At 48.3% G+C, this 11,617-nt stretch overlaps 1 protein-coding gene across 2 annotated transcripts; it reads left to right on the plus strand.

The window, feature by feature from the left end:
* The first annotated feature begins 694 nt into the window (after window positions 1-694).
* Pcyox1l (prenylcysteine oxidase 1 like) lies at window positions 695-11,000 on the plus strand. Of its 2 annotated transcripts, XM_015486016.2 has the most exons (6): window positions 695-855; window positions 4,620-4,826; window positions 6,065-6,239; window positions 8,004-8,215; window positions 9,460-9,600; window positions 10,046-11,000. In XM_015486016.2, the coding sequence occupies exons 1-6, from the start codon at window positions 768-770 to the stop codon at window positions 10,705-10,707; spliced, it is 1,485 nt and encodes a 494-aa protein (XP_015341502.1). In that variant the 5' UTR covers window positions 695-767; the 3' UTR covers window positions 10,708-11,000. The 2 variants fall into 2 exon arrangements, with proteins under 2 accessions (XP_015341502.1, XP_015341499.1); XM_015486013.2 differs by lacking the exon at window positions 695-855 and having other exon boundaries at window positions 3,270-4,826.
* The last annotated feature ends 617 nt before the right edge of the window (window positions 11,001-11,617 follow it).

The following is an 11,617-nucleotide window of genomic DNA, read 5'->3' on the forward strand; positions in this document are numbered from 1 at the left end:
TATTTATCATGAGATTCACCCCTAACTTTATTCCTCTGCCAGAGGTCATCTGTTTTTAATGTTGTAAACTAGCCATAGTAAGCTGTTCTTTTTCTTGGAGTCTGCAAAGAGAATGGATAGACTCTTTTGTTTTTAAAGAAATAGAACACAGATATACAAACTGTATATAGAAACTGCAAACGCAAAAAAAAACTGGAGTCTTCAAAGTATATGGACTTGTTTCAATATGCATAGGGTACGGTCTAGTCATCCCAGCCTCCAGCTTGGTCAGCAGTTTCCAGCACTTGCAGACACCGTCAAACCCCAAAAGGGTTTCACATCCCTTATCTCACGTGATCATCATAACTACCTAGAAAGGTAGATCGGGGGTTATTCTGTCCATTTTATGAAAGTGGAAACAGAGTCAGAGAAGACACATTACAGAGCTAGTTGATTTCGGAGACTGGACTTCAGTTCATTCTTTTCCACCGGTGACCGGGCAGCTGGGCCCTGGTCCTGATGCTGAGGTTCCTGAGCGCTGCGCCGGGGCCAAATGAGTCAGCCAATAAGGAAGCTGCATCTAGGAGGCGGGACCACGAAGCTGCCAATGATAGACCCCTCAGGGAGAAAGATGTATCAAATCAGAATCTTGTACTGAAGAGGGACGGCTGCTCGGCCAATGAGAGGCTAAGACCTGCCAGGCTGGAAGGCGGAACGGCCAGGCCGAGAGCCGAGCGCCAACCCGCGAGCGCCGGAGCTCCAGCGTGCTGCCCCGGTCGCCGCCCGCCATGGCCCGCGCTGCCCTGCTCCTCGCCAAGCTGTCCACACTCCTCGCCGCCGCCACTGCAGGCGGAGATGTCCCGCCCGGCAAAATCGGTGCGGGAAGAACGCGGTGGGGGCTATGTTGGGGACGGCTGGGCGGGAAAAGGGTTCGCAGCCGGCAGCAGCTGGCTGGGGGTAGGGGAGGGCAGCTGGGCAAGGGAGGAGACCTCAGGAGAGTAGCTGGGTGACGGAGAGGCGAGGGACTAGGACTGGGCGAAAAGGGGGACCGCAGTAAGGAAGGTTTCGATGGGGAGGGTGGGATGGGCATGTAAAGAGGGCACCTGGGACAGAAAAGAAGCGTGGGCAGGACTGGTCACTGATCTCGCCCGGAGGTGCAGGGTCACTGAGCTTCTGACATGTATGTGACTCTTGACTAGGCGTCCCTATGACAGAACAGGAACTGGATAGCATTCACAAAGGTCTATTCAGGGCTGTCTGTAGCAGGCATCGTGCTGTAGTTCCTGCTTGGACGAGAGACCTCACAATACGGGAAGTCTGTTCTAAGGTTGAGAAAGTACCGAGCACACAGAGGAAGGACTTCACCCTTCTTTGCCAGCTTGCCAGGGCTTCCTAGAAGTAACATCTAAGCCAAAACTTCCGGTCGATAGGAGACCGTTCCACGGAGACAGAACAGTAGATCGACTGGAGATAGATTTGCTAGATGAGAGAATGGGGATTCTTTTTTTTTTTTTTTTCCACGTTGTTGATGATCTAACCCAGGGACCCCAGCGCACTAGACAAGTGCTCTACCGCAAAGCTACACCCCCAGCCCTATAGCAGTCATTTTTCTTTGTTTATTAGTTGTGCCGTTTCTGCAATATTTCATTTGAAACTGTCAAACACAGAGCAAAGTTGAAAGAATTTTACACTGATCATGCATATGCCCACTACCTAGATTTTGCTGCTCATTGCTACTCACTTTATCTCATACTTATCACATATTCTAGCCATCTGTGAATCCATCTTACTTTTTTTTTTATGAATTCCAGTTATTCAGAGCAGGACAAGTGCCATGCCAAGCTTCCCTTTAGCTTTCTTGATTTCTTCAGTCCTGTGACAGGAGCGTCTGTCCACCCTACCCAAAAGGAGAATGAGAGCTTCCCATCAGGATGACTTAATCCTTAGGCTCCAGCTGGATCCAATCTGAACTCCTCAGAGTGGAATCTGGACCCTTCAAGCCCACCTATAAATTTCCACACGCTGCCCCTCTCATGCTGTTCTCTGCAGATGGTGCAGTTCCTCTCATTGGTCCAACTAATTGTCCTCTCAGGTCCTAGTCCAAAGTTTTTTTTTGTTGTTGTTGTTGTTTTCCCTTGTATCCCCACACTCTCTCAAGCGGAATGTATAGCTCCTTCCTCAGGATTCCCTGGAGCTCTTTTGTCACACTTTGGCACAGGTTGTGATAACTGATTGCATGGATACCCCCTGGCTACCTGGGCTCCTGGGCACAGAAGCTCTATTTGGCTCATCTTCGATTCCCAGCACATCTTACTTTAGATCTAGATAGCTGTCAGTCATGGGTGTTCAGTGAGCTGGTCCACAGTGAAGTGATGTCTTCTGCTTCTCTACACCCCTTGTGTGCCTTCTAGGCTTTGAAATTTCAGTATCTCTAGAAACCATGGGTGGTTTACAAATGAAGAGGAGGAGAAAAGAGGAGTTAAAAAAATAAATAAAAGGGGGCATTCTTGGAACTGACTTTGGGAATACTGAGAAAGAGGAAGTGGCTATTTTTTCAACATGCAACAAATACTTTATGAACTCCACTACCTGTGAGGACCTAGGGACATGGTGACCCTGTTCTCTCTGGGTCCTTAAATAGACCATTTGAATATTGTGTGGCAAGGCTAGGCCAGGGGTAAGCAGACTGTGCTGCCTGTATACACAGAAGGAAGCCCTGAGTGCATTAGGAGGGTTAGGCAAGCCAAGCTAAAGATGATAGATGTGGGCCATAGAAGTCAGCAAGGTGCAGGGTCTCAGAGGATGCCTGACAAGAGGGGAGACTCAGGCAAAGGCCAGGCTCATGCCTGAGCCTTTGGGTAAGGACATGCACTGCACAGTGGAAGAAGGCTAGACAGACAAGGAGGTGGAGTACTGGGAGAGGAGGGCAGGGAGTAGAAAGGGAAGTGGAGGCTGATTATAAGAACATGGTGTTCTCTGAAGGTTACCTGCCATTTCTTTATTTTTTGTGTGTGTATTTATTTATTTTGTACTGGGAATTGAACCCAGGGCACTTAACCACTGAGCCACGTCCCAGCCTCCCTTTCTCTCTCTCTCTCTCTCTCTCTATATATATATATATATATAGAGAGAGAGAGAGAGAGAGAGAGAGAGGGTTGCTAACTTGCTTACATATATATATATATATAGAGAGAGAGAGAGAGAGAGAGAGAGAGATCTGTATCTATATATAGATATATAGATATAGAGAGAGAGGGTGTTGCTAAGTTGCTTAGGGCCCCACTAAGTTGCTTAGGGCCCCACTAAGTTGCTGAGGCTGGCCTCAAACTTAAGATCCTCCTGCCTCAGCCTCCTGAGCCACTGGGATTACAGGCGTATGCCACCACACCCAGCTATGTGCCATTTCTTGATTAGAGATGTGGTCTTAGGATCCAACATAGGTCCAGTAAGGACAAATGATACCAGGTTTAGCTCACTTCCTTTTTGGATAGGGTTACTGGACTGTCAGGTGAGAAGAAAGCAGTATTTCCAATACATGGTGGGCACAGTCTTGGGTTAGGTGACAACCCAGTTCAATTGCTTCATGACTGGTCTACTCTTCTCAGACAGGACTATTTAATGATTAGTGTTTGTCTAGACAGTGGTTCCTGAGCACCTCTGAGCTCTGTCCAGTGAAATGTTTTTATCAGTGACTTAGATTACGATGCAAACGAACTTAGTTTGCAAATAACAGGAAGGCAGAGGAGGTGTAGTAAAGATAGTGAATGATAAGACCCAAAAGAGACCTCAACAAACAGTAACTGTAATAAAGAGTGTCCATAGATAAGGAGCAGCCTGTCTTAGGGTACATTCCAATCTTGGCAAATACAGACATAGAAATGATTTACATGTCAGGGGTAGTTGGACTTAGACCAAGGGTTGGCAAACATTTTCCAGTAAAAGGCCAGAGAGCTTTGTGGTCCATTATAGTCTCCCTTGCAATTATTCAGCTCTGTCTAACATGAACATAACCAGACAATATATAAAAGAAAAGGCTGGGCACAGTGGCACACACTTGTAGTCCCAGCACCTGGGAGGCTGACAGGGAAGAATCATTTGAGCCCACGAATCCAGGACCAGTCTAGGCAGCACAGCAAGAAAAAAAAAAAGTGTGCTAATAAAACATTATTTATAAAAACAATCACCTGCTTGGATTTAATCTGCAGGCTAGAGTCTGCCAAGCCCTAGATTCAAGAGTGATTTCCAGACACTGACCCTCCCAACAGAACTAGTCAGTAAATATTGTCACCAGTCTATACAGAAATAAGGAAAATAGGAACAATGTAATAAGTTTGGAGTAAGACTAAATTTATTCTCTTCAAACAACCCTCCTGAATTTGGAGATTCTTTCCTGCTCTTCTGCTGCTCAATTGTTTTTTCCTTTGTAACATGAGGGTATTAGGAGACTGCAGTTTTCAGCTCTGCTTGTTATTCAGACCTCTACTAAAAACTCAGGACTATGAATTTCCAGTCTGAAATGTTACAAGCCTGTGAGGTGCAGGTGCTGGGGAACCTCAGTGCAGGAGGATGCAGAGGTGTGACCCCGGGCCCTCACCCCTGTGCTCTGTCTGTCCTACCCCCACCCTCCCGCCTGCTGGCAGCGGTGGTTGGTGCTGGGATCGGGGGCTCTGCTGTGGCCCATTTCCTCCAGCAGCACTTTGGACCCCGAGTGCAGATCGACGTGTACGAGAAGGGAACTGTGGGTGGCCGCCTGGCCACCATCTCAGTCAACAAGCAGCACTATGAGAGCGGAGCAGCCTCCTTCCACTCCTTGAGCCTGCACATGCAGGACTTCGTCAAGCTACTGGGTAAGTGCTGGGTTCTGGGGCTTTAGCACCCCAGGGCTGGCAGCAGCCACCAGGCCCTTCCCAGACTGCGCAGACCTATGAGGCCCAATGGTCATATAGCCCAATCTCCTCATTTTACAGATGGAGCAGCTGAGACCAAAGAGGGGAAGGAACTTACCTGAGGTTACACAGTGAGTTAGTTTCAGAGCCGGGATTAGAACTCAGGTTTGACTCCCAGGCCAGTTTCTTTCCCTTTCAATTTGCTGCCTCTGAATTATTGTGATTCTATCAGCACCCACATGCTGGTACCTGCCAGCTATTTGGTACCTTTCTAGGTAATATGTAAGAATTACCTCACATCCTCCTTACCAGCCTGAGAGATGGGGGTTAGATCTTCCCCAAGGAAACTGAGGCTCCAGAGTTTTAAACTCACCAACTAAAAGCACACAGCTAATAAATCAGGAAGCTGGGATTCAAACCCAGCAGCATCTGTCCAAACCACAAATGTACTTACGTTTGACACAGAAATTCCACTTATCAGAAGTGAACCTACAGGTGGTTCCACAGGTGTGTGGAATGGCACACACATGAGCCGATTCATTATGGCATTGTTTGCACTAGCAAAGATTGAAAATGTCATCTCTGCCCACCCACTGGGACCTACTAATTCACAATAATGAAAACCTGATTGTGTAAGAACACAATTCAGTAGCCAGAATGGGAAGATCCTTTATACCCAGTTATAGAATAATCTCCAAGATATAATATGTTGTTAAGGTGCAGAACAGTGTGTATCATATGTGAGGTGGGGAAGGAATTAAATCATGGCTATCTGCATATTTCCAAATCCAGTGCTTTGTAGGTTGTAGAGCACTGGACAGCTTGAAGGAGCTATGGCTGTCTCCATGTTACCTTGGTGCCCAGGACCCATCTCAGCAAGCCCCGCGTCTCTCAGCCACTGGCACTCTGGGATGGCATCTGTATTTTTCTTACATCTGAATGGATTCCCATTTAAAAATATATAAAATGTTATATTCTTTTCCTAATTGACTAGGAAGGACAAACATTGTCCCAGTGTATTTGTGTGTAGTTTATAGACTCACAGCACAAAAGAACAAACCGTGGTGCTCCTGTTTGTTTTATTGGAACCAGGCTTTTGCATTAAGAAAGCCCTGAATTTAAGCTTAAGGCACTGCCAGGCCTCCCAGGGGAGGGGGAGTGCCTTTGAAGGGGACCTGAGGGGCTCCTGGTTTCTGCAGGGCTGAGGCACCGTCGTGAGGTGGTGGGCAGGAGCGCCATCTTCGGCGGAGAGCATTTCGTCCTGGAGGAGACTGACTGGTACCTGCTGAACCTCTTCCGCCTCTGGTGGCACTATGGCATCAGTTTCCTGAGACTGCAGATGTGGGTGGAGGAGGTCATGGAGAAATTCATGAGGTAGGGCTGGGCCAAGCTGTGGGGAGGGCTTTCCAGGGGACCAAGGTGAAGAGCTCAGAAAATTAGCAGCTCAGCAGCTCAGCCACAGTGAAAAGGGAAAGGTACTGGTGGATTTAAAGGCCCAGCATGATTCAGTGCAGGCTTTCAGCAAGCCCTCATCCTGAGGAGTGGCCTCTTGGGGCAGGGCTGGTGCCTCTGGCATTGTTACTTGAGCCCATATTCTTTCCTGCTGCTAAATCGATTGGAGCATGGATTGAAATTCAGTCACCTACAAGGACCAAAGTGGGATGTGCATAAGTGAAGCCACTGGTGGAAGACAGCATGGAGCCACAGGAAGTAGGGGGTCCTGAAAAGCCAGGTCAGCAGAGGGAGGCAGTCAGCATGCTTCTGCAGTCCCCTGTGGTCAGTCATGGGAGGATGTCACCCCATGGGCTAAGTCTTCCAGTTTTTCAGGAAGGAAGCTGGAAATCCAGAGTTATACATGAAGTCTCCCAGCTTTTCAATGTTTGCCACGAATTCATCTTGTAAGCCAAATTTAACAAATCTGCAGGCCATGTGCAGCCCAGGGCCACTCATTTGCAAAGTTTGCTATCCCTAGTTTTTCCATCTAGAACAAATACCTCTCTTCACCACTTCTCTCCTCCTTGGGCACCAGATCCTCCCCATCACCTTCAGATATGGAGGACAAGTGGTCTGTGCCCACTAAGTATACCATACACCAAACATCCACATAGAGTCCCCAAGGCCTCCTGCAGGCTCTCCCTGTTCCCTACCTCCTCCCCCTGCAGAGATTGTCCCTCCACCATCATCATCCCCCTCTTCAGTGTCAGATGCTCAAGCATGGCCACATGGCCCCCTTCCCTGCTCTCTGGCCCTCCCCCATCCTCTTCCATTCCATAACTACTTAGATATGGCATTTCTCCCTTATATTCTCCAGATGTCCCCCACAGCTTATGTCCTTGAGTCTCATTTTTTCTTTCTTATTCTTTTCTCTCTTGTTAATTTTATTCGAACTTACAATGTTGACTTCTCCCCATTATGGGAGATGACTTCGACCTGCCAGCTCTAGTTTCCCCTTCAATTACAGACCCACATTTCCATCTGCTCTGGACACCTTTATCTTTTGTCCTGTTAGCAACCCAACACAGCATGTTTACAAAGCAGCCCTAGAATGGGCAACATTTCAAAGGCCAGCTGGTCTAGAAATCCATAGGCAGATGTTTCCAGTCCGTGCTAGCCCTTGGGATTGGGTGAATGAGCCGAACCATGTGAGCTCGAGAGTTACTGGGAGCTCTGTTGGATGAAGACAAAGGAGAGGACAGTATTGACAGGAGGCTGCTGCCATCAGGTCCAACATGGTCTTAGAAGCCAGGGCAGAGTGGAAACTAGTGGGAGACCCCGCTCCACATCCAGGGATGTATCAGTGTGGACAGGTCATGGCCACTGCCTGCAGTCCCAATGGGGTGGGGAAAGACTGTGGACTGAACTCAGGGGAATGGGATATAATTGTATTCAACAGAATTATGGCTTGAAGCTGCATCTAGTGGGAATACTTGCCTTTGTCTCCTTGCTGTTCCTCTAGGACAGGCCCAGCACAGCCAGAAAATAGGCCAAAGGGAACATAATCAGCCTCCTTTCTCAACCCTCTGGATATAGAGGAGGAGGCAGATCCCTGGTGGGCCTTCTGGGTCCACAGGTACCCAGTGGCAGGTGATCAGCCAGAAAGCCTTTCTGCAGAGGACTGCAGCTCCTTGTGTCCCCTAGGATCTACAAGTACCAGGCCCATGGCTATGCCTTTTCGGGTGTTGAGGAGCTGCTCTACTCGCTAGGAGAGTCTGCCTTTGTCAACATGACCCAGCGCTCTGTGGCCGAGTCCCTGCTTCAGGTGGGCGTCACCCAGCGCTTTATCGATGATGTTGTCTCGGCAGTACTCCGGGCCAGCTATGGACAGTCAGCATCCATGCCCGCCTTTGCCGGTGAGTGTCCAGCCCCTCAGCCTGCCCATCCGCCCTCCCCCTGCCCATCCGCCCTCCCCCTGCCCATAGTGCCCAGATTGAGCTGTGGTCCCCATAAGAACCTTACATTTATCCAGCTCATTACCCTTGCCTTCGTACTTGGTTGCCCAATTCTTGTTTGATTCTGGCTCATTCCTCCAAGTTGGCAAGACGGTATTCACATCACTTTATAGAAGGTAAAAGCAAAACTAAGAGGCAGGTCCATTATGTATCCACCATTTCTGATTTCCTGATAATACCTTACAGATGTGTAAATATTAGAGCTGAGGTGATATTTTGCTGTTCACAGTTTTGTTTCAAGAAGTACCCTGTTGAGGCCTCTGTGCCCCTGGCTATTGAGCCATTAGTGCACCTAATCTTCCCAGCTCCTTACTGGGGTGGGTAGGCATGTACAAACCCGCCATCCTCCTGCTTGGACCCAAGAATAAAGAACATAGGCTTCACAAGGGCAGGATTCATGCCCTCTTTTGCTCACTGATACATCCCAGATACTTAGAACAGTGCCCGGACCATGCTAGGCACTTAGTGCACTTTTGTTGAATAAGTGAATAAATAGGTGTGGATTGGCAGGCACCTCCCATGAGCCCAGGATCCTGTTTCTCTTGCTTCTTCCCAGCCTTCGGGACCTGCCTCAGTGTCCCCTCAGTATTTCTCAGTCTTCTAGTACCTCGTGCATATCCTTCATAGCATATTTGTATTGAGATGTAACTTACACATGATACAATTTACCCACTTTAAAATATACAATTCCATGGTTTTTAGTACAGCTATAGAGTTGTGCAACCATTACCATAATTTTAGGGCATTTCATCACTACAGAAGAAACCCCCTACCTTTGACAACCACAAATTTCTTGTTTTTCTGGATATGCTGATTTGGGGGCATTCTTTAGCAACAGAACTGTACACCATGCAGTCTTTTGGAAATGGCTCTTTTTTTTTTTTTTTTTTTTTTTTGATGGTGCTGGGGATTGAACCCAGGTTCTTGTGCATGAGAGGCAAGCACTCTACCAACTGAGCTATATCTGCAGCCCTGGAAGTGGCTCTTTTATGTTCTCACTTCATAGCATTGTGAACTTGGCTGTATTATTTGTTTTTTATCTCCCTGTGCCCATGGTTGGGAGGAGTCTTTCCCTGGCAGGGAGACCTAGGGAGAATAGTGCTAACCTCTCTAGACTCACTCGCCACCCTTCTCATTTTGCCCAGGAGCCATGTCACTAGCCGGTGCCCAAGGCAGCCTGTGGTCAGTGGAAGGAGGCAACAAGCTGGTGTGTTCTGGTTTGCTGAAGCTCACCAAGGCCAATGTGATCCATGCCACAGTGACCTCTGTGACCCTGCACAGTACAGGTGAGTAAGAGGGCAGGAGGCATGGCCACACCATTCCTAGCCAGCTGCTACTCCTGCATCTCAACCCTGGGCTGTGTGCTCTGCTGGGGAGTACTCTTGAAAAAGCAGTGGGAAGCCCCATTGACGCTAGAGGGCGCTTTTGCCCTGATTCAAATGTCAGAGCCAGGAAGCTGAGTCTTCCATCAATCCAGCCTGTTCCTTTGACCAAGGAAGACTGACAGTCTTTACAGACTCTCTCAGCCAGTCAGCAGCAGAACCAGAGAAGGAACTCGGGCCCCCCTGATTCCAAATCAAGTGCTCACCTTGCAACTGTACCAGTATGAAGAGAGATGGGACAGCCCCGCTCCCTCCTTTCCCATCTTAAGGTCTGGCCCCCAGATGGGAGATCAGTGGTTAGAAGACAAGGAAAAAGTTGACTTTGGTGCTGTCTTCTCTTTCCTTCCAGAAGGAAAAGCCTTGTACCAGGTGGGGTACGAGAGTGAACTGGGCAGTGGATCCGACTTCTACGACATCGTGGTCATCGCCACCCCCCTGCACCTGGACAACAGCAGCAGCAACTTCACCTTTGAAGGCTTCAACCCACCCATTGATGATGTCCAGGGCTCCTTTCATCCCACTGTCGTCTCCTTGGTCCATGGCTACCTCAACTCTTCCTACTTCGGCTTCCCTGACCCAAAGCTTTTTCCCTTTGCTAACATCCTTACCACAGATTTCCCCAACTTCTTCTGCACTCTGGATAACATCTGCCCCGTCAACATCTCCTCTAGCTTCCGGAGGAAGCAGCCTCAGGAGGCAGCTGTTTGGCGAGTTCAATCTCCCAAGCCCCTCTTTCGGACCCAGCTGAAGACCCTCTTCCGTTCCTATTACTCAGTCCAGACAGCTGAGTGGCAAGCGCACCCCCTCTATGGCTCCCGCACCACCCTCCCAAGGTTCGCACTCCATGACCAACTCTTCTACCTCAACGCCCTGGAGTGGGCGGCCAGCTCTGTGGAGGTGATAGCTGTAGCTGCAAAGAATGTGGCCTTGCTAGCTTACAACCGCTGGTACCAGGACCTGGACAAGATTGACCAGAAGGATTTAATGCACAAGGTCAAGACTGAGCTGTGAGGACCTCAGGAAGAGCCCAGGAACTTCTGCACCACAGTGAAGATGGTCACACCCCACGGCAGCCCAGGACCAACAGCCACATTCCCTGACAAGCTGCTCTTTTGACCCCTTATGTATTTTTTCCCTCCAGTGTGGGTCCAGGTGATCCACCGCCTGCCTATCTATCTTAAGGACCTTTACAGTGGTTGCTTGTTTTGAGGGAGAGGATAACAAAAGGGAAGGGAATTCAAGCCAGTGTACTTGTCTTATTTATTTATTATTTTTTAAGGAGAAATAAAAAATCATCTTCTCAAGCTGCTTCTAACTTGGTTTTCTAGCTAGGAACCAGGATGACTATGGAATGTAAGGCAGAAAACTCTTGAGTATGAATTTTTTTAATTCCACTACCTAGTCCCAAAATGTACAATCAATTGAGGCAACCTACAGTAAAACATTTACAACCCAGTAGTTACTGGAGAATAGAAGGGAAGATCAGAAAACCTAAGAAATTATAATAGCTCCTGTTTGCTCTGGGCTTGATGGATGGGAAGTACCTAGTTCAGAATTTTCTTAGATACCATCTCCAAGCCTCTCAACAACACTGCACATTTTAGGAGATGGCTGTTAGGACATGAAGAAGAGATGTTTACCCCAGCACTGCCATTGGTATAGCTCTGAGCTTCCTGGCAACCAGTGGGAAAAGAAACAAACTAAGCTACAGGAAGAGGGAAGCTTTTCCTTGGTATCTGTAGGAACTGAGCATTCTGATTTTTATGCAACGGTTCAAGGGTATTATGACATCTGCTTGCAAAGAAGAGAAGTCCTCAGATGGTGGAGGGCAGATATTCCTCACTCCCAAACCTTCATCTCAGCAGAGGAAAAGAAGGTTATAGGACAGAGTTGTTCAGAGATTAATCTGGTACTTTCCCCT

This window comes from Marmota marmota, unplaced genomic scaffold, assembly GCF_001458135.2.
Source record: "Marmota marmota marmota unplaced genomic scaffold, marMar, whole genome shotgun sequence".
NCBI lineage: Eukaryota > Metazoa > Chordata > Mammalia > Rodentia > Sciuridae > Marmota > Marmota marmota.

Coding starts and splice junctions, on each gene's coding strand:
- Pcyox1l (XM_015486013.2), top strand. CDS start 4,478: ATGAATTTCCAGTCTGAAATGTTACAAGCCTGTGAGGTGCAGGTGCTG. Junction 4,827..6,064: donor GGACTTCGTCAAGCTACTGG/GTAAGTGCTGGG, acceptor TGGTTTCTGCAG/GGCTGAGGCACCGTCGTGAG. Junction 9,601..10,045: donor TGTGACCCTGCACAGTACAG/GTGAGTAAGAGG, acceptor CTTTCCTTCCAG/AAGGAAAAGCCTTGTACCAG.